Source organism: Lithobates pipiens, unplaced genomic scaffold (genome assembly GCF_037356315.1).
Source record: "Lithobates pipiens isolate NorthernLeopardFrog02 unplaced genomic scaffold, aLitPip1_a1.2 Scaffold_19, whole genome shotgun sequence".
NCBI classification, from domain to species: Eukaryota; Metazoa; Chordata; class Amphibia; order Anura; family Ranidae; genus Lithobates; species Lithobates pipiens.
Genome location: NW_027507764.1, coordinates 165999460 through 166022958, shown reverse-complemented (window position 1 = coordinate 166022958; position 23499 = coordinate 165999460). Strand labels below are relative to the sequence as shown.

General features: G+C 40.3%; 1 protein-coding gene across 1 annotated transcript in view; it reads right to left on the bottom strand.

The window, feature by feature from the left end:
- Nucleotides 1-20817: 20817 nt before the first annotated feature.
- TGFBR2 (transforming growth factor beta receptor 2) overlaps nt 20818-23499 on the bottom strand; it is a 131715-nt gene continuing 129033 nt past the window's right edge. The window contains exon 10 of the mRNA XM_077491457.1: nt 20818-22214. Within this exon, the coding sequence (XP_077347583.1) occupies nt 22035-22214 (180 nt within the window). The 3' untranslated portion in view covers nt 20818-22034. The remainder of the gene's footprint in view (nt 22215-23499) is intronic.

Below are 23499 nucleotides of genomic sequence, written 5' to 3'. Positions count from 1 at the left end.
GCACCGTGACATACAGCGCTGACAGCAGCACCGTGACATACAGCGCTGACAGCAGCACCGTGACATACAGCGCTGACAGCAGCACCGTGACATACAGCGCTGACAGCAGCACCGTGACATACAGCACTGACAGCAGCACCGTAAGCAGCCCCAGGAGGAAGTCAGCACAGCACAGGGATGGTGTGATCCCCTCATAATAAGAACCCCCAGGAGGAAGTCAGCACAGCACAGGGATAGTGTGATCCCTTCATAATAAGAACCCCCAGGAGGAAGTCAGCACAGCACAGGGATATCATAAGCAGCCCCAGTAGAAATATGACACCGCTCAACCTCTTCAAAGAGGAGGGTAGGGGCATATAGTACGGTGTGCTTTTTTGGGTCAAGGAAGTGAGCCAAATGAATTAAGAAGGTCTGTGTGCTTGATTAAAAAAATAGTTTATAGACATATACATGGTCTACTGGTCACATGTGTTGAATTCCTCCGAGATCCATGCCTCATTCATTTTTAGAAATGTGAGGTAGTTAACACTGTGGTGAGCTAGGCGAGTACGCTTATCGGTCACAATCCCCCCTGCTGCGCTGAACGTCCTTTCGGACAGGACACTGGATGAGGGGCAAGCCAACAGTTCGATTGCAAATTGGGCAAGCTCTGGCCAGAGGTCAAGCCTGCCCACCCAGTAGTCTAGGGGTTCATCACTCCTCAGAGCGTCCACATCGGCCGTTAACCCAATGTAGTCGGACACCTGACGGTCTAGGCGTTCCCTGATGCTGGATCCGGATGACACCTGTCGATGGGTCGGCTGAAAGAATGACCTCATATCCGAAGTCACCAACACATCTTCAAACCGGCCTCTTCTTGCAGGCGCTGTTGGATTGGTACCCGCAAATCCTTCTCTGGGAGTGGGAATTGCTCCTCTGCCAGCGCACGCAAAAGCAGAATGCAGCATTTCTCGAAGCAAGGCCTGGAAGTGCTGCATTCTGACAGCCCTCTGCGACGGCGGTAACATTTCCGCCATTTTGTGTTTGTACCGGGGGTCTAAGTACGTTGCCACCCAGTACTGGTCCTTGACCCTCATGCTTTTTATACGGGGGTCCCTATTAAAACACTGGAGCATGAAGGCCCCCATTTGCACTAAAGTGGAAGCGGTGTGGTGGCCTGGCTCCTGCTCATCATCCAGGATAATGTCGTCCTCTTCATTCTCCTCTCCCCATCCTCGCACAACAGGGATCCCAGAAAGGTTTAAAGCATGCTCTTCTTGCTCCTGCTCATCCGCCCCGGCACCATCCTCCTCTGACTCCTCATCAGACTCCTGTTGTTGACTTGTCTCAGATAGAGTAGCCCCCCCTGGGAATTCATCCAGCATTGCGACTTCCTCATCTTCCCGCTCCTGCTCCTCCACAGCCTGATCAATGACACGACGCAATGCACGCTCCAGAAAGAAGGCATAAGGTACCATGTCACTGATGGCGCCATGGCTGCGACTGACCAGTTTGGTGATCTCCTCAAATGGCCGCAGAAGTCTGCATGTGTCGCGCATGAGCAGCCACTGGCGCGGTGAAAAAAAACCCAGCTCCCCAGAACCGTTTCTTTCGCAGAGTTCATACAGGTAGACGTTAACTGCACGTTTCTGCTGGAGCAGCCTATCAAGCATATAGAAGGTTGAGTTCCATCGCGTCGGGCAATCGCAAATAAGACGTCTGACCGGCAGATGGTGTCGCCGCTGAATGTCAGCAAGGCGAGCCATGGCCGTGTAAGATCTTCTGAAATGGGCCGAGATTTTCCTTGCCTGCCGCAAGATGTCCTGGACCCCAGGGTATTTGACAAGGAATCGCTGCACGACCAAGTTTAAGACGTGTGCCATGCACGGCACGTGCGTGATTTTGCCCTGTTTCAATGCGCTAAGCAGATTGGCACCGTTGTCACACACCACTTTACCAACTGTCAAATTGAGCGGTGTTAGCCACTCATCTGCCTGTGAACGCAAAGCTGAAAGGAGTGCCGGGCCAGTGTGGCTCTTTGCTTCCAGGCACAACAGACGCAGCACGGCATGGCAACGTCTCACCTGGCATGTGGAATAGGTTCTGGGGAGCTTGGGCGGTGCAGTGGAAGAGACGCTAGCAGCGGAAAAGGAGGAGGCAGCTGAGGAGGAGAGGGAGGAGGATGGAGTAGGAGGAGGAGAAGAAGAGTCAGGCCTGCATGCAATCCGTGGCGGTAAAACCAAATCTACACGGGTGCCACGGGTTACATGCTTGACGGCCGTCAGAAGGTTCACCCAGTGGGCAGTAAAACTGATATACCTTCCCTGCCCGTGTTTGCTAGACCACGTGTCTGTGGTCAGATGTATCTTGGCACCGACACTGTGTGCCAGAGATACATTCACTTGCCGCTGAACATGGCCATATAGCTCTGGGATGCCCTTCTCTGAGAAATACTTCCTTCCTGGGACCTTCCATTGTGGTGTTCCAATGGCCACAAATTTGCGAAAGGCCTCCGAGTCCACCAGTTTATATGGCAGTAGTTGGCGGGCTATGAGTTCTGACAAGCCAGCCGCCAACCGTTGGGCAAGAGGGTTATCCGGCGTCATCATTTTTTTACGCTCAAACATTAGGCCCACGGAAGCCTGCCTTTTTGCAGAAAAATGTGAGCTTGGCGTGATGGAAGGTGGAGTGGAGGACAATTGTGAGGAGAGAGGAGAAGGAGAAGTAGAAGACGAGGCTGGACGGTGAGAGCCTGCAGTGTGGCTTTGTGTGTTCCGTTGCTCCCACTGGGCTCGGTGATGGCTGCTCATGTGCCTTCTTAAGGCGGTCGTCCCTAGGTGAGTATTGGGCTTACCGCGACTAACGCGTTGACTGCAAAGATTGCAGATGGCAACGCTATTGTCAGCAGCGGACACGTTAAAAAAAGCCCACACTGCGGAGCCATGTGCCGGTGTCCTGGGAGCGCCAGATGTGACCGTACATGGTCGATGACTCGCTCCTGATACATTTGCAGTCTGCTTTGTCCCTGCTGTGCAATGTAAGTCATTGCTGCTTCTCCTCCCTATCTGCTGGTCCATATCTCCCTCTGAACTCCCCTCCTCTTCCTCTCTTGTGGGCACCCACGTGACATCACTAGACACGTCATCATCAACGTCACCTTCCCCACCGCTATAAGTAGAGATCTCGGAGTAGGCAGCAACACCGGGGACCAACCTCCTCCTTGGGCTGATCTGGGTACTGGCGTCAGACTGCTGAGTAGCGCTTGTTGCTACCTCCTCTTCCTGATCCAATACCAAGAGTGGCTGCGCATCAGAAATGTCCTCTTGATATGGATCGGAAAATAATTCCAGTGACTCAAGCGGAAGGTATGTGGTGGTGGTGGTGGTGGTCGTGTTGTTGGTGGTAGTGTCTTTGGGGGTGCACATAGCAGAGAGTGAAGAAGAGGGTGCAGATCGAGAGGATGAGGAGGGTGCAGAAGAGTAAGGCTGAGCGAGCCACTCAACCAAGTCTGGTGCATCCTTTAAAGTAATTGAACGCACCTTCTGCAACTTCCCACTTTGGCTCAAGCCTGTTGCTCCTGCCCTACCCCTACCACCCCTGCGGAAGGGCCTGCCTCTTCCTCTGCCTGTCATTTTTTAAATGACCCTGTGACAAAACTCTTAGTCCCTATACCGATGAAGGACTGCTGCAGTATAGGGCAGCGGTCAGCAGTGGTGCACGTCAACCCTATCTATTGTGGACCGATAGCGGTCCTTACAGAACAGCAGACTGTACCGCACTCAAGCCTATGTACCGTAGCACCCTATACCAAGTTACCAGTCCTTATAAGAACTTTTGTGGACCAAGCAGGTTGTGTATTAGTGTTTAGCAGACTGTACGTCAGTCCCTATACCGCTGAAGGACTGCTGCAGTATAGGGCAGCGGTCAGCAGTGGTGCACGTCAACCCTATCTATTGTGGACCGATAGCGGTCCTTACAGAACAGCAGACTGTACCGCACTCAAGCCTATGTACCGTAGCACCCTATACCAAGTTACCAGTCCTTATAAGAACTTTTGTGGACCAAGCAGGTTGTGTATTAGTGTTTAGCAGACTGTACGTCAGTCCCTATACCGCTGAAGGACTGCTGCAGTATAGGGCAGCGGTCAGCAGTGGTGCACGTCAACCCTATCTATTGTGGACCGATAGCGGTCCTTACAGAACAGCAGACTGTACCGCACTCAAGCCTATGTACCGTAGCACCCTATACCAAGTTACCAGTCCTTATAAGAACTTTTGTGGAACAAGCAGGTTGTGTGTTAGTGATTAGCAGACTGTACGTCAGTCCCTATACCGCTGAAGGACTGCTGCAGTATAGGTGAGCGGTCAGCAGTGGTGCACGTCAACCCTATCTATTGTGGACCTATAGCGGTCCTTACAGAACAGCAGACTGTACCGCACTCAAGCCTATGTACCGTAGCACCCTATACCAAGTTACCAGTCCTTATAAGAACTTTTGTGGACCAAGCAGGTTGTGTATTAGTGTTTAGCAGACTGTACGTCAGTCCCTATACCGCTGAAGGACTGCTGCAGTATAGGGCAGCGGTCAGCAGTGGTGCACGTCAACCCTATCTATTGTGGACCGATAGCGGTCCTTACAGAACAGCAGACTGTACCGCACTCAAGCCTATGTACCGTAGCACCCTATACCAAGTTACCAGTCCTTATAAGAACTTTTGTGGACCAAGCAGGTTGTGTATTAGTGTTTAGCAGACTGTACGTCAGTCCCTATACCGCTGAAGGACTGCTGCAGTATAGGGCAGCGGTCAGCAGTGGTGCACGTCAACCCTATCTATTGTGGACCGATAGCGGTCCTTACAGAACAGCAGACTGTACCGCACTCAAGCCTATGTACCGTAGCACCCTATACCAAGTTACCAGTCCTTATAAGAACTTTTGTGGAACAAGTGAGTTGTGAATGTTTAGCAGACTGCAGCAGAAGGGCAGCAGTCAAGTATAATATCCTTTCTATATTTGGAAGAAAGAATATTATACATGTACAAGCCTATTACTGTACCACTGATACCAGTCCTGAAAAGAACCTTTGTGGAACTAATAATAACAGCAAGTCTTTAAAATTACCCTCACTGCCTGACAACACTGCTTCCTTCCTGTCCCTATACAAATTGGCAAAAAAAGAGAACGATTAGTGGTTACTGGAACAGCTCTTTTGTGGACCTTGATAGTAACAGCTAATGATGATGATGATGATGATGATGATGAAAGACTAATCTGGCTGTCCCTGTAGCATACACCGTCCTTTCCCTTTCTCTAAACTAACAAAAGACACTCAGGCTGCTGCAAGAATCAGCAGCACAGCAAACCTATCAACACCTAACACCTATACCAGTCCTGAAAAGAACTTTTGTGTACCAAATAGCTAGTGGTTTATCTCTCCCTACTCCACACAGGAACCTGTCCCTATCGTAACAGAAGAAAGAATGTAAAATGGCCACCGGATCGGGTGTATTTATAGGTTAGGGGGAATGTACAAGTGTCCATGTGCTGTCATGTCTCAATTGGCTGTCCTGTATCACATGATAAACGTGTCACCAAAGGTTAAAGTTCTTGTATACATTAAACACGTAAGTCCGCCGCGGCGAACGACGGAAAAAGGCGTTCGAACGTGCGGACCGCGAATGTCGGAAATTCGCCGCGAAACGACCGCCGGGCGAAACGTTCGTCCATCACTATTAGTAAAGCCTTTGAAATGTTTTTGCATCCATCTCCTGACATGTGTTTGTCCACAACTTTATCCCAAAGATCTTTTGACAGTGCCTTGCCCCCCAAAGTTGATCGTTTGCTTCAGTTGCACTACCAGGGACTGAAATGGTCCAGGAAAGCTTTTTCCATGCTGAGCTAATCAAAATTATCACAGCTAATCACAGTTGAAAGTCAAATGGCTTTGTGTGACATTGAAAAGGTAATTAAGCACATCTGGTTGAGTTTGTAAGTGATTTTTAGGAGAGGGTGAGCCTTTTTTCCAACTCAGTGATTATGTTTATTTTTTTCTGACGTGCTGGATGTCTTTCACTTGGAAGTTGCACTGAGTTGCACAGCTGGATAAAACAAAAACTATGTCTGTCTTCATTTCAGACTGCAAAGCAACAAAATGTGATTATTTTAAAGGGGGGGGGGGGGGGGGTGATTATTTTCTATACCAATTGTATTGATCGCTGTATGGAAGAAGATTATATGAGGATAATTTTGTTTATGCACCCAGCCACTGTATTAACTAAACAGCATAGGTTATAGAGATTACACATGTACAATTTCATTTTATTATTATTATATGTATTTGTATGATTATTAACTGCTCTGTTCAGCAGGGGTAGGAGCAACACAACCTTTTTATTTTTGTTATCTAAGGATTGTGGGAACATGATTATCAGACATAGATTCTAAATTGAACATGTCCACCCTCATTTCATCATTATCATCCTGGTAGATGGCACCAGAACTTTATAAAGTTGTTTTGGTACATTTTTCCATTCAGCCTACCTTCAATGATATGACATTTGCCAGTAACGTATGCTGAAAAACAGCCCCACACCATGATGTTCCCATCTCCAAAATTCACTGTTGGTATGATGTTTTTGGGGTGATATGCAGTGCCATTTGACCTCCAAACATGGTGTATATTATGGCATCCAAAGAGTTCAATTTTGGTCTCTTCTGACCAGACTATATTCTCCCAGTATTTCACAGGCTTGTCTAAATGTTGCGCAGCAAATTTTAAACAATTTCAACATGCTCTTTCTTCAACAATGGAGTCTTGCGTGGTGAGCGTGCATACAGGCCATGGAGGTTGAGTGCATTACTTATTGTTTTCTTTGAAACAATTGTACCTGCTAATTCCAGATCTTTCTGAAGTTCTCCACAAGTGGCCCTTGGCTCTTGGATAACTCTTTTGATAATTCTTTTCACTTATCTCTCAGAAATGTTGGGAGGAGCACTTGGTTTATGATGAAATGATGGTCTTTGCACTTCCAAATGATGGCGCCAACAGTGCTCACTGGAACATTCAGAAGTTTAGAAATCCTTCTGTAATCAATGCCATCAGTATGTTTTGCAACAATAAGGCTGCAAAGGTCTTGAGAGAGCTCTTTGCTTTTACCCATCATGAGATGTTTCTTGTGTGATATGGTAATGAGACACCTTTTTATAGGCTCAGTTGAGTTGAGACTGAAGCAGTTGATAATAATTTGCACTGAGAAGGGTCAGGATTGCTTTTTAATTACTAATAGATTTCAGTTGGTGTCTTGGCTTTCCATGCCTTTTTGCACCTCCCTTTCTGTATGTGTTCAATCATTTTTCCCTGTGTCATTCCATTTTATTACACATACTGTAACGTCATTTTTGAACTTATTTGTTTTATTTGTATGGTTGGATTGCATGGGTTGTTACCGACAAGTGGTGAAAATTCCAACTCAATAGCATCTTTAGAAATATATTTACCTAGAAAAATGGTAACATGTTCAATACTTATTTTACCCACTGTATAAAATAATTTGTAGATGCTATACCTTTCACACAGGCCAAATAATATACACTTATTGGGATTCTTTTTTTTTACCAAAGACATATAGCAGAATACATTTTGGCCTAAATGTATGAAGACAGTTGATTTTTTTTATTATTGGATATGCCTTATAACAGAAAATAGGAAATATTTTTTTCCAAATTTTTGGTCTTTTTTCATTTATGTAATAAAAAATATAAAACCCAGTGGTGATCAAATACCACCAAAAGAAATTTCTTTAAAAAAAAAAAAAAAAAGATTATATACATTTAATGTGACTGCGCAATTGGCAGTTAACCACTTTAGCCCCCGAAAGGATTTACCCCTTAATGACCAGGACATGTTTTGCGATTTGGCACAGCGTAGCTTTAACTGACAATTGCGCGGTCATCCGACGTTGTACTCAAACAAAATTGATGTCCTTTTTTTCCCACAAATAGTGCTTTCTTTTGGTGGGATTTGATGATTTCTGCTTTTTAAATTTTTTGCACTATAAGCAAAAAAAGGAAGACAATTAAAAAAAAAAAACTATATTTTTTACTTTTTATAAATATAAAAGGTAGTCTTGAAAGCAACTAGAATACAATCTGTGTGATATATGCAAGCAGCAAGTAACACACTCCCAATATAAATGTGCAAATAAAACTCAAAACAAATAATTCTGCACTAGTGATAATGTATCCAACCAGTAAAAAACTTGATACACATCTCAAAAATTGCCACCTAAGTGTATCACCCCCGCGCCAACAACCCCTCTCCCAGCTGCTACTTAAATGTATGAATAAATAAACAAGAAGGTGAATGTAGCTAAACCCATCCAAAGAACAATAAAATATCACCTTGTAGCGCTAAATTAGTGTAAAAGTAATCAAGTTGAAGTTACCCCTCAAACAACAAATTGTGTGAATCACAACAAAATATCTCTAAAGAAATGGAAAATATATATATTTGTGAAAAGGCTCAATGTGATAGTCTTAAAATAATAATACATAGATGAAATCAATAGTCCATAAAAAAAGTTTAAATCCTTTTCATGTGCAAATCTTATCAGTGTCCATATAATACTGGTATAGCCTTCACCATACACCCTCAGTGACCGTGCCCCCCTCGTTGGAGAACTCACCAGCTGCGGCGCCCAGCACTCTCGTGCCAGGCCAGATGTGCGTTTAGATCACTCAAACGATGACAGCAGGTATCCAGCAATCAATGTATATTCTCCTTTAAGGCTTTAATGGAGCAACCCCTCAAAGCATCAGCTGCAACGCCCAGCACTCTCGTGTCAGGCTAGATGTGCGTTTAGATCACTCAAACGATGACAGTAGGTATCCAGCACTCAATGTATATTCTCCTTTAAGGCTTTTAATGGAGCAACCCCTCAAAGCACCTCAGAAAGAAGAACAAAAATCTCCCATAGTGCAACACTGTAAAAACTCTTTAATTTCAAAATTAAAATCCACTCATTAATGCACTCACATGTAAACAGCTTGAACGAAAGCACTTCAAAATCACTTCACTCCTTAGTAACAACGCACTTTACTCCAAGGCATTGGTGGTCACAGTGGATACTGGTTAGATAAGTAGCATAAATACTGTCTCTCACCCTTCCTTCTGCTGTTTGGTACCTCACAGCAGAGCTCACAGTTCAAACACAGCGCGTCACTCTCCCAGTTCTGTTCCTCGTATTAGACACCTCCTTCCGCCTTGGTTGCAGTGCTCAGTGTATCAAATACGAGGAACAGAACTGGGAGAGTGGTGCTCTGTGTTTGAACTGTGAGCTCTGCTGTGAGGTACCAAACAGCAGAAGGAAGGGTGAGAGACAGTATTTATGCTACTTATCTAACCAGTATCCACTGTGACCACCAATGCCTTGGAGTAAAGTGCGTTGTTACTAAGGTGTGGAGTGATTTTGAAGTGCTTTCGTTCAAGCTGTTTACATGTGAGTGCATTAATGAGTGGATTTTAATTTTGAAATTAAAGAGTTTTTACAGTGTTGCACTATGGGAGATTTTTGTTCTTCTTTCTGAGGTGCTTTGAGGGGTTGCTCCATTAAAAGCCTTAAAGGAGAATATACATTGAGTGCTGGATACCTACTGTCATCGTTTGAGTGATCTAAACGCACATCTAGCCTGACACGAGAGTGCTGGGCGTTGCAGCTGATGCTTTGAGGGGTTGCTCCATTAAAGCCTTAAAGGAGAATATACATTGATTGCTGGATACCTGCTGTCATCGTTTGAGTGATCTAAACGCACATCTGGCCTGGCACGAGAGTGCTGGGCGCCGCAGCTGGTGAGTTCTCTAACGAGGGGGGCACAGTCACTGAGGGTGTATGGTGAAGGCTATACCAGTATTATATGGACACTGAAAAGGATTTAAACTTTTTTTATGGACTATTGATTTCATCTATGTATTATTATTTTAAGACTATCACATTGAGTCTTTTCACAAATATATACATTTTCCATTTCTTTAGAGATATTTTGTTGTGATTCACACAATTTGTTGTTTGAGGGGTAACTTCAATTTGATTACTTTTACACTAATTTAGCGCTACAAGGTGATATTTTATGGTTATTTGGATGGGTTTAGCTACATTCACCTTCTTGTTTATTTAATGTATCCAACCACTTGGTGTCTCAATTCTGCTGTGCCAATATGAGCGCCATCATAATAACGTGAATAAACAATAATATAATAGAATAATAAAAATACATGAATGCATATTTCTTCTTTTAATGATATAAATCAAGTGCTTAAGTGCAATTAAATAGTTAATGAATGAATAACGCCAGAAAAAAGTTTTAACTTGTTGAGTCTTCACAAATCCTCAAAAATCTGTGCTTCATATAAATTAATCTCAGTGCCCCCCCATAAGAAATACCCTCACCTCACAGGCTTACCTATAGGTACTGGAAGTATCTCCCAAACCTGCACAATTTAGGAGATATTTACCATATATGCTTGCGCTAATGTCATTGGCACATGCGCACTGAAGAAAGGGCACGATTGTGCCGTTTCTAAGGGACTTGTTCCGCAACTGGTGGCACCAGTGTGCATGCGTGGGAGTGATATCACTTGACTTTGGCCAGTCACAGAGCCGGAGTCCACGGCCCCGGAAGGAAGAGGGGTGAAGATAGATGCAGCCACCAGCAGGGACATCGCATTTTACTTTGCAAGGAAATAAAGAAAAACCTATCACGGTTTACTCCCTCTATAAGTTTGGTCAAATAAAGATTTTTATGACTCGCTATATATGAGAGAGCTCCAAATAGTGCTTATATCATTTTAACCACTTCAATACCGGGCACTTTCATATAAAAATGTAAATCACGAGTCCATGTGTCTTCCAACTGTCATCAGTGTAATGTCTTCACTTTAATCAAAAGCGTTTGAATGCTGGTTCATTCAGTTCATCCACCTTGTGATAACCACCACCATAATAAAGGATGTACCCTTACCAGAACACACAACACCACCGATCACCACGCTGCGCTTATTATCCTACTGGATGTCATATGAGGCTCAGTCAGGCTAAAGGAACCGCTTCCTGGCCATCATTCTGCTATAGGCCAGGCGGGAAGTGGTTAAACAATATGCAATTTATTAAAAAATGTGCATAGAACTCACATTTAAAAGGTGAATACAGCGTATGTCATATTAAACCACAATGCTGCAGCTACTTCCTGCCTCTGTTCTATGCACATTTTTAAAATAAATTGAATATTGTTTAACCACTTAAGCCCGGACCATTTTGCAGCTAAATAACCAGGCCCCTTTTTGCGATTCGGCACTGCGTCGCTTTAACTGACAATTGCGCGGTCTTACGACGTGGCTCCCAAACAAAATTGGTGTCCTTTTGGTGGTATTTGATTCCCTCTGCGGTTTTTATTTTTTGTGCTTTAAACAAAAATAGAGCGACAATTTTAAAAAAAATTCTATATTTTTTACTTTTTGCTATAATAAATTACCCCCAAAAATATATAAAAAATATGTTTTTTTCTCAGTTTAGGCCAATATGTATTCTTCTACATAATTTTGGTAAAAAAATTGCAATAAGCGTTTTTTGATTGGTTTGCGCAAAAGTTATAGTGTCTACAAAATAGGGGATAGTTTTATGGCATTTTTATTAATATTTTTTTTTTACTAGTAATGGCGGTGATCAGTGATTTTTTATTGTAACTGCGACATTATGGCGGATACGTGACCTAATGTGTGTTTTTTTACTGTAAGGGGGCGTGGCTTGGCATGTGACATCACTGATCGTCATTCCCTATGACGGAACAGGCGATTATTGACAAGCTCACTAGTTTACACTTACCTCTCCCCGTTCTTCAGCTCTGTGACCCGATCAGGCTCTTAAAGGGCAACGTACCTGTATGTGCTTCTGCCAAGCCATGCCATTCTGCCGACGTATATCGGCATGAGGCGGTCCTTAAGTGGTTAAAACGATATAAGCACTATTTGGAGCTCTTTCTCTCTCACATATACCAAGGTACATCAATGCAGCTGCTTAGCTATTGTTACAAGCGGTGGGAGGGAGGACCCCCCCCCACCATCTTCCGGGGAGGGAAGACCCCCCCACCATCTTCCGTGGCTTGGCCCAGCTCTTCTGTTCCAGTGGGAAGACCAAGCGACCAGCTGGCACGGCCACTAGCCAAACTGAACTAGGCAGGACTCGGCTTTGATGGGGTCTTGAATCTAGTAGCCCGGAAGCGACGTCATCACAACACCTCCGGTTTTCTCAAGCTTTAAAGGCGCCAGATTTTTTTTTAAATGTCAGTATTCAAAACAGCCAAACTTTATTGTTTCTTTTTTTTTTTTAATTCATGAAAGAACGCTACGTAAATACAGTGTGACAAAAAATATTGCAATGACCGCCATTTTATTCTCTAGGGTCTCTGCTAAAAATATATATATATATAATGTTTAGGGCTCTAAGTAATTTTTTTAGCAAAAAATACTGATTTTAACTTGTAAACAACAAATGTCAGAAAAAGACTTGGTCATCAAGGGGTTAAATATAGTTACCTCCAACATAAATGGCAGTTTCCTTAAAGGGTTTGTAAACCCTCATGTTTTTTCACCTTAATGCATCTTATGCAATGGGGTGAAAAAACTTCTGGTTCCCCCCGCTTTACTTACCTGAGCCCCGTAATTCCCTCTGTGGAGACGCGCTCTCCCTCTCTGCACGGGGTCCCGGCTCTTGATTGGATAGATTGATAGCAGTGTAGCAAATGGCTCCTGCTGCTGTCAATCAAATCCAATGACGTGGGTGCCGGGGTGCAGGGCCGAGTCCGGCATTCGTGTCTATGGACGCAAATGCTGGACTTGGGAGCGCACCTGCACGATAACCCCCTGGGAAAGCCCATCACCTAGGGGGTTATCTGATGTGAGGAGGAGCCGCGAGGGCCACCGAGGGACCCCAGAAAACAATGATCCGGGCCACTTTGTACAAAACGAGATGCACAGTGGAGGTAAGCATCATATGTTTATTATTTAAAGAAAAAAAAAAAACAGGATGGTTTACAATCACTTTAATAATAGCTGCCAGCCTAAGTGCCAGTTTACACAATAATAACCCCCAGAATTAGTGCCAATTTCTGCAGTTATATCCACCCAGCATCAGTGTCAGTTTAGGAAATGATAACCCCCACCATAAAGGGCAATTTCCATAATAACCAAACACATCAGTGCCAGTTTACACAATAAGAACCTCCAACATCAATGCCTGTTTCTGCAATAATAACCCCCAGAATCAGTGCCAGTTTCTGCACTAATAAACCCCAGCATCAGTGCAAGCTTCTGCACTAACCCCAGCATCAGTGCAAGTTTCTGCAATAATAACCTCTAGCATCAGTGCCAGTTTCTGCAATAATCCCCAACATCAGTGCCAGTTTTGGCAATAATAACCCCCAGCATCAGTGCCAGTTTCTGCAACACTGATCACCAGCAATGGTGCCAGATTATGTAATAACCCTCAGTATTGATGGCATGTGAACTGGCTGGAGTGGTTAACTCTTTGGCAGGGGGAAGTTAAAGGATAAGTTCACCACTTAAAAAAATAAACGCCCATCTTTTGCAGGTAAAAAAAAAAAGTGCATTTATTATTTGTTTTACTAGTAGCCTGGAAAGCCTTGCTCCATGATCAGCAGATCACTGGTGCCACGCAGGACTCCTGCAGACTTGTCAGTGTATCTGTCTGATGGTACCCTGTGATAGGAAAAAAAAAAAGAATTCCCTAAAGTGCTCAACAGTGCCCTGATAGTTGATTGAGAACTACAAGCCGATAGCTGCAAAGACTGTCAGTTCTTGTAGTTTCCCATTAACAGAACTCTGAGAACTAATTAATTGACATACGGATTAAGTTAAAAAAAAACTAATAATAAAATATTTTACCCCTACTGGGTATTGTGTCCAACAATGCAGTGCTGTATTGGGCACAATACCCAGTAGGGGTAAAATATTTTATTATTAATTTTTATTTTTTTAAATCATAGGGGATATACAGTGACTGGCCGAATTTTTTTGGGGTTTGCCAGTGTGCCCATATCCTGTATAACTAGACTGCTTAAAAATTCCTACACTCGTGCTCCGGAATGGACTTTGAGAAACAGATTTTTATATTATATACAAAAATCCTGTTTTTTTTTTTCATTTTAGCTACAACAGAGAGGGGTTAGGACCTGACCTTGTATTAACACCCTACTGCAGTTTGCAGACAGACACTAATCACAGGCCTGATTTGTTGCTGACGGCTCAACATAAGCAAGCTTGGTGTTCCTGCAGCCAGCTCTCTGTTTGTGAGCCACACTTCAGAGGCATGACAAAAACATTCTACCCGTGATTGCACATGATGCCAAAAAACTGCTGATAGAAATACTGTTACCTCCTGTAATCCATTTAAGCTTATAAAAACTTCAAATTTCCTGAGTAACAGCAGACTGCCAGTAGTCAAAAAGCTTCCCATGTACCCCTCTCTAATTTAGATCCCCTCTGTTACTGGATTGAATCCATCTGGACTTCTGTTTTTTAGGGTGCATGTCAAGGATCACTTTTCTTTTTTTTTAATTGCGTAAAGAGAATAAAGAAAAAATGTTCTGGATGATCAGTTGGTTCTCACAGATATCTGCCATTTATGAATCAGCTAGACATGTGCCAGACTGCTAAGATGCTAAATTAAAATGATTCTCTGAAAATTGGAAATTGGATTGCACAAATATCCCATCACCCTCTGTTGGCATTAACCATCTTGTCTATGCGCATATAGCATGTCACATTACAAATAAGTAAAAAAAAAAAAGCACAATGTGGATAACGTGTTATAGTATTTATTTTAAGGCACTTTAAACAATAGCAAGTGTAAAGATATCTTATTTATATATATATATATATATATATATATATATATATACAGTATATAGTTCACATTCCTATGTTTTATATTACACATTTAACACAGTTTCCAATATCCCTTGCATTTATCAAAAATGGTAAAAAATATATTCAAAATAATATAATGTAGTATTCTTTTTCATTTCTTTGGCAAATAATGACAGTCAGAAAATAACAAAAAAAATCACTATTTCATTATCTAAAATGCATAGTTTAATTTATGCTTTATTGAAAAAAGCTGATTTACCCTAGTAATGCACAGTGTGAAATGTACATGAACCTCTGGGCAAAGATTTACAGATACACACATGCATTATAAAAAATTGGGCAACATGGAATCTAAACTGGCAGGATTGTTCATGTTTATGAAGAGATTGCCTCCCTCCATTTTAGATATGAATTGGAAAAGTGTCATAAAAGAAGTCATATGTGGCCATTTAAAAAACACGTTTGTGCAAAAAATTGTGCGTGTGGCAGGGATAGAACATTTTATTCCCCTAAGAAGCTGAGGTACTAACCCTCATTTTAGCTTACATTTGATCACTGCTGTCAAACTGATGTCTGAGGGTATGCGTACATAATGCCTTTTCCTGCTGTTTTGTCCTAGAGTTTTAGTAAATTCTTGCCGGGAAAAAACAAAACAAAGGGAAGAAAAAATGGGTGCGCGTAGAACCTGGTGCAGCTGTGCATAGCATCCAATCAGCTTCTAACTTCAGTTTGTTCAATTAAGCTTTGACAATAAAACTTAGAAGGTCATTGTTACTATGCACAGCTGCAACAGGTTCTGTGTGCACCAGTTTTTGTAAATCCTCCCCAGTATGAAAAAAAGATATAAAAAAAAGATGAGGCAATCATTTGTAAATTGACATAATCATTTAAAATATTATAATTAGCTGAATTATTGATGTATACTATATACTACTAAAGATGCATTTGGCCTTTATGCTTGCATAAAATAGCAAAGTTTACAGTTCTTCAACAAATTACTTCAAAAGCCTTTAAATGGTATCTTTACCCAAGAACAACAATTTTTCCAGTCCGTCCAGATGTCATGGCTACACTCCCTTTCTTTTTTTCAGGTCTTTTTTCCTTTATTTTCACTTGGTAATCCTGCAAATAAATTTCCTGTCCCTTATGTCTTTTTCTCCACTCTATCTATGGGGGGCAGCCTTGGCTATCACGCAGGCTGAACTTCAAACTTGTCTGCCTCAGTTCATTACCATTACATGGTGGATTGATAGGACTAGTAGTTTACACAATAAAGATAAGTTTTTGTGCTCTTTTATGTTCACGGGGAATGACATGAGTATCTGTATTTCTGGCAAGATAAACACATATTATTGTCCCTTGAATGACACTGCATCTAAGGAATGGTAAGCTGCAATTTACTGTAACTTTTTTTTTTTGCTTTTGGTTTTAGATAAGTTTTAATTACAAAAATGCTATTTTTATGAAGTTTATCTTTAGAACTAAAAGAAAATGATCCAAGTAAGCAAATAGTTTTCAGGATTAGCTTAACTGCACAATGTTTCAAATAAATGAACTGTACTTTAAGGGCAATCTGTTGGGGTCCAATATATATTTGTATAACAAACAAACACCCTGGTATTCTGGCAATTCAAAGCTGCTTTGGTGGCCTTAATGCTGGCCAAAGACTGGCAGATGCTAAAAATGACAGGTGCTGAGTGACCTGGAAAGTTTTAAGCTCACCACACCATAGCTTGTTACTCATCTAGTCACTGAGACAATTGAAGAATCAGTCCCCACAGGAAGGTCTTTTAACAAGCTTACAATTCTCTTTATGTAGTTATAAGTCTTTCTATTGCTCCTTTGAACTTTGCATTGGGCCATCAAATCGGCATGCAACTGGACTATGAACATCACTGTATGTATTTAGTGCTTATGTAGGAGGATTCACTTCTTGTAAGTGTGCTTTCTACTTCCTAATGAGATGGAGAAACTGAAGTTGCTCATTTCCCTTGGGTTTATATAGTGCTAAGGTTAAATAATTGCTGAAAAGGGCTCAAAAAAGTTCTCATGACATATATCTTTAACAAACACGCTCAAAATAGGGTATTTAACTTGTGTAACTTAGCTTGCTTCTGTAGTGTACGGTCTGTTCCTTAGCCCCAGCCGTGGAGAAAGGTATTGCCCATAAAGCTGTAGTACATGTAATCACTCAGGAAAACTATGGCTTTAGTTCAGACTCTGCTGTGTCAAGCATTTCCTCAAGTTCACTCCATATCGCTTGGGAGAGTTACATATTCATACACATAATCCTACAGCAACACTGCAGTTACAGAAGTCTTTTTAATGACACCTACTCTTGGATATATACTTAATTCTTTTAGTATTACTGTAATCCTTTTAGTATTAGTAAGATGGCTTCGTTGGCATCCCTGATGTTACTTGTTTTAATCTGCAGTTAAAACTAGTCTACACAGTATTGCCACGCAATGCTCTTTAACATTTACCTGAAACCTTGCTCTGTAGAAACATAAAACCTAAACAATTGGTTTGAGGAAGATTGCATACAGTTTTTCAATTTCCTGACATCAAGCATTACAAAATAAGCAAACTCAGATCTAGCAAATGTATGGGTCCTACTCTCTCACTATGCTGAATCTTTATCAAGTATTGCTTTGTTATGAAAAACAGTATTGCTTTTTTATCTTGATAAAATAGAAATCTAACCTGTAAAAAGGCATTATCTGTTTTCAAATGACTTTTTAGGGTTTAAACTATTTATTAAAAAATACCTCAATGTAAGGTAACTGTTTAGCTCAGTGAGCCTGAACACATTATAGTCCCTGTGAGACATGCATATTAAAATGAGATCTGATTGCTGAAACACATTTTGAAGTTAACAAAATCAAGTTGGCCTTTAGAATAACAAACACATATTTTAGACAAAAATCAGTAAACCAGGATGAAATGTTTTAAACCTCTTTAAACTAAACTGTCCCTGCATCTTTGTATATTTCAAGAGTCCACAAGTGCAGGGTGTCTCCTTCCAGCAAAGAAAAAGTGATGATGTGATCCCTTCTACCAATGGATAAGATGGACTCTCACCTTAAGCAATGGACCCCTGACAAGTCCATATACCAGCATTGTTCCGTAATATGTATGTAAAAACATAAGATGACAACATCTAGTGCTCTCCGTATCAAAATGTATTAAAAAGGACAAAATAAAATGATACACTCACATGATATGGAACTGCTCTCCAGTGGCAAGTTACAGGCAGCGGCCGCTGATGAAGTCCCGACTACTTTTCGGGGATGCAACGCGTATGGACCACGTGACATTAGCCGTGACGTCACCCGCTTGTTTACAACACTGATCCGTGCATGGATGTTTGTCGATTTCATTAAAGTCTTGCCTGTAGCTTGGCACTGGAGAGCAGTGCCATATCATGTGAGTGTATCATTTTATTTTGTCCTTTTTAATAAATTTTGATACGGAGAGCACTAGATGTTGTCATCTTATGTTTTTACATACATATTACAGAACTATGCTGGTATATGGGATATGAGAAGGATTTACTCCCGGAGCACCTGTATTTGAATGCTGATGTCTGTGATTAACCTCTGGTGGGGATATGCCGTTTTGACCTGTCTGACTTGTCAGGGGTCCATTGCTTAAGGTGAGAGTCCATCTTATCCATTGGTAGAAGGGATCACATCATCACTTTTTCTTTGCTGGAAGGAGACACCCTGCACTTGTGGACTCTTGATGCTTACCTCATCTATCCTGCATTTCATTTATTTACATTATAATTTTGTGGATCATGTTTTATTATCTGCGCTGTACTGTTGTATTTTAATTTTTATTGTGGGATTTGGTATTTTGACCTATAGTATTCTAGCCGCAGTATCTAAGTACGAGTTCTATATATATTTTTATTTTATTTTATATGTTCAGCGCTGGTTGATTTGTCTTTGAATCTTTGTATATTTGGCTAAAATACTGGATTTCCTCCTTTCAGCTACACTTTTTACTTGAGTTTATATCATTGAAATGCTTACCACATTTATACTGTGTGCATTTGATAGAATTGCTTCCATGATCTCTGTATTCAAACAGGGCAACAGCTAAACTATATATTAAATAAAAAAACTCTTTCTTGAACAAAAAAAGTAAAAGTAACGTTTGTTGAACAGTATTTCCTATGTTTAGAGCTAATCTTATCAGTTTTGGATTTAGAACAACCATATAAAAATGTTGGGTGACTGCTGGGGGGCTAAACTCATGTAAGATTCAGCACTCCAAAGGCATAAAGGTACAAGGATGTATAAAAGTTATGGAGGCAAAAAACTAGAACCTGTGTGTGTCCAAAGTCCAAACAAAATCCACTAGGAATATTTGTTAAAATGTTAATGTAGTTGAGCGTAAACGAGCTTAGGGTGACAAAAATAGACTTGACCCTAGTATATTTGCCAATATTCTTTCAACATTTATTTAACTTACAAATTTGGTTATCTCATATGTTCTAACAATGCCTCCAAAAAACTGTTTCAAATAGATAGTAGATGTAACAGTTTTGAAATAGCGTTATAACTGTGTATATATAATAACTCCATTACAAGCATTTAAAAGATGACAATCATTTAAGATAAGACAATATATTTGTCTTGGGTCTATATTTACCTCTTTGTCAGGAGACATAGAACCCTCTGTATATTACATCTAAAAAACGGTCAGTATCCTTTGATGATTCTAGATTAGATAGCAAAAATAATACGAATGTAATTTTCTATTTTAGTCATTGTTTTATAACTGGAGTTAAATTGGGAAAGAACATAAAGAAAAAAATGATTATTTATAAATGATGGTTTGCAATATTCAGGAGATTTGATGGCCAGGTCTTTAACACCATTATATTCATTTATATGGGGTTTACTGAATATGCTGACGCAAGCTCTACTACTTTTTCTTTATCTAAATTAACTCATGACAGGAATTTGAAAGCTTAGGAAAAAACATTTGCTTAACAAAATCATATATATTCTATAAAACTATAATACGTGTTATTAAATAATGGTATTTAGTTATTCTTTGAGAGTATATACATACTTATTAAGCTTAGTTATCTGAATTATATTAATTTTAAAGTTATATAAATGCAAACCTCACTTCTAATGTAATAAAGGTCACCATTATATTAGTTTTTTTTTGTTAAATAATGTAATCTTTGGATTAGATGTACTTAGATATGATAAAAAAAAAACGAAGATAACTTTAGAAAACAGGATTGCATTAAATTTCTCAAAAATGTACATCCTTAGTATTGCATAGATGATTGCAACTGAAATACAGACAAGCTATTTCAATTTCTCAGGGACACTTGTCGCAAGATAGGTCTACCACAATTCTTAGTTCTGTTCAACTGACATGGCTATTATAAACCAAAGGACATTGTCACTCTCTGTAGATGGATTTTTCAAAACATAGTACTAACACATTGCTGTGAAGCACACCTGCCAGTGATTGTGGATGGGTGGTGGCCCCCCAACTGCTGCAGATAAGCTTCTGGGTGATGCAACAAATCTTGCCCACTCAAAGCTATAATATTCATCTTGATTTGAGCAACCCTTAAAATAAGCTTGCTCTTAGGATAAAATATTTCCATTTTGTAATAGCTAACATTACAACCCTTTATGGTTTTACATTAGTGGACTTCCCTATAATGCCATGTTATATTCAAAGAAATTTATGTTTATCATAACAACACCTAAGGCACATAATGTTGCTTTATTTTATGAAATTAGCATGCAACAGATATTCCCCCCTTCAACCTCGCCCCATGCTATAGCTTAGTAGGCATTCTTAAAACCTATAGGTCACATTTATTCACTTTAGCAGAATCAGAAAAAGTATAAAAAAGCATTTAAAGGTAGGATGAGGTTTTATTCATAACACCCATAAACAAGGAAATATGTAAATGCACTTAATTTTTTTTCAAATTGTCTCCACCTCGTATATCATTGCTGCATGTGAGCGCATCTGTGTGTAAATCAGTGTACACTCAGAAAACTATGCCTTGTTCACCCAACTCCTTTCCACATACAATCTTTACAAGATGCATATTTGTTGCCAAAAACATGCAGATCAGTAGAGAGCCAATTTCAATATATCTTCTGATGATATGAAAATATACACAGCCCTTTTTAAAATACAACCCAACTATTATCCCATATTATGATTTTTCCACCTAAACCAGGATAAATGGTCATCCCAAGTATTCAAAGTAATATTGACAGATTAATAATAATATATGAAACATACAATACTTTCCACATACATTTTGGAAGACAATTTTTTTGAACCTCATAAAGAGGTGATCTATTAGCATGTGGTCTTACTTTGATGTTTCAAGTAGATTACTAGCAGTTACGGGTAAATTCCCAAACTCTTCAATCTAGATTTCAATCCCCATCATGTGCTGTAATTCTAATAAAACAGAATGTGTACAGTGCTCATATATAAATCCACTTCGACTTAACATGTAAAAAGTTTGGTTCTGATAAAATATAATATTCCTACTATGAAATACAAAAATATGTAACAAGAGCTTATCATTAGACTTCTGAATGATTTTTTTCAGATTTTTTCATGAATCTTGTATAATCCTAAGCCCTGTACATTTTCCTGGTAATATACTTTTGGTTTATCAGAGACAATACTTACATACATTAAAGCCAATGTGTAGTTTTATACACAATTTTATAAAGTGCAAGTAAAGTATGGCTATATTAGAAATAACATAAAAATGTCCTGAGGAAATGTATCACTCCATGGCAGCGCCATAGGAGCAGAAGAGGTGACTTCTGGGTAAAGCAATTGGGGTGGTTACTTTAGACCAAACAAATACACTGTTATCTGTTGAGATTCAGGCATACTATTCCATAATTGCTTTGGGCTCCCACAGATAAGACCGTTCTTGTGGGAAGCATACATGACATTGCTCCAGCAGCAATTGGGACTTGCCCGGTCAAGTCTCTGGAGTTAAAAGTTCAGTGCATACTTTATGCATATGATTTCCTCCGCTGCCCATGGTGCAGTCCTGAATTTCTATTTAAGACAAAGTATTTGCAGTGCATGTTTCACTTGTTTGTGTTTTCTGTACAGTCTTCTGGTATTTTTTCCTCCGAGCAGCTTCTCTCAGAGATTCTGTCGAGATTTTCTAACTCATTAAATCTCTCGTCTACGCATTGGGCAGTGAGCCTGGCCTCTGGGTCATGGTCCCAACATTCTGTTATGGTTTCACATACAAGCTGGATACCCTGGGGAATGATACAGAAATTATTTGGTGTACAACTAAATACAAATATTATATTTTTCTGCCTACTGCTTAAAGCTGATCTCTAAATATCCAAATACACAGAAAAAAAATATGTAAGAGCTGTTATCCATTCCAAAGGATTTGCATTTCTGTCTATCAAGCCTTGAGATTTGCATAGCCCCTCAAACAGAACAGCTAGGTGGGTTAATTGGTTTCAAGTATAGCTCCCCCCCTTCCCAGTCTGACTGATGCTGTGCAAGATATCACAAGATGCTGATGCCATGTCAAATTCAAGTACTTATACAAAATTAAATATAAATAATACATTTATAGCTTACATATGGGCAAAATCAAAATTGACATATATGCAGTCTCTCACTAGCATTGGCCTTAAAAATATTATCATCGGAAGATCAGTTATTTTTTCTATTTCCTTTAATAAGGTGACAACTCTGTTCATTATTTCAGTGAAATCGGTCAGCAGCACTGTCACCCTGTGAACAGGGTCATTTTAGATGGAGACTTTAATAGAAAATATCAAAAAATTTAACCCAATTCCAGACCATTGTAAACACCACTGCCAGTGTTATACGCTTTGTCATAAGCCCTCTAACTGCCACTTTAGCTGGATAGATTGACCTGTTACAGAAGTGGAAAACCAATAGATTTACTGACAGGATCAATAGGTATTAAAATTGTCACAACGGGGACTCTGAAAAAAAAAAACTACTGTGTTAATGATAGTGACACACTGCATTGCATATGTCATCAATTTCTTAACGTTCATTCAGAAATTCATAGAATATTGGATTATTTAGCTGCTTACAGGAGGCTTTGGACACTGGCAAACAAAAAGCAGTGATCACTTTGGGATAACTCCTCCTACCCCCAGAATGCCTCAGTTTTGTAGAAAAGCACTATCTCTCAATGAACTCCAAGAAAAGGATTATAAGTACAAATATCCAAATATCCTTTTTCCATTGAGGGGCACATGATTCATAAATTATTGGGATGTCCAAAACCCTTCCAAATGAGGGGTGGGTAACAGCCACAAAACACTTACAGGCCCACACAACAAAAACATGGCATCAGATGTGGCCTTAACATCCATTTGGTATCACAGAGAATCTGTTAAAAGAAGGCTAGGTTGTAGCCTATTGACAATTTTCTAAAGTCTCATGTTAGAACAGGTGAAAAAGATGACTTCAGGAATAACTGATTTGTCATGGCAGAAAACTTGTTACACTTGTTATGGATATCAGAAATATTACATTAAAAACAACATA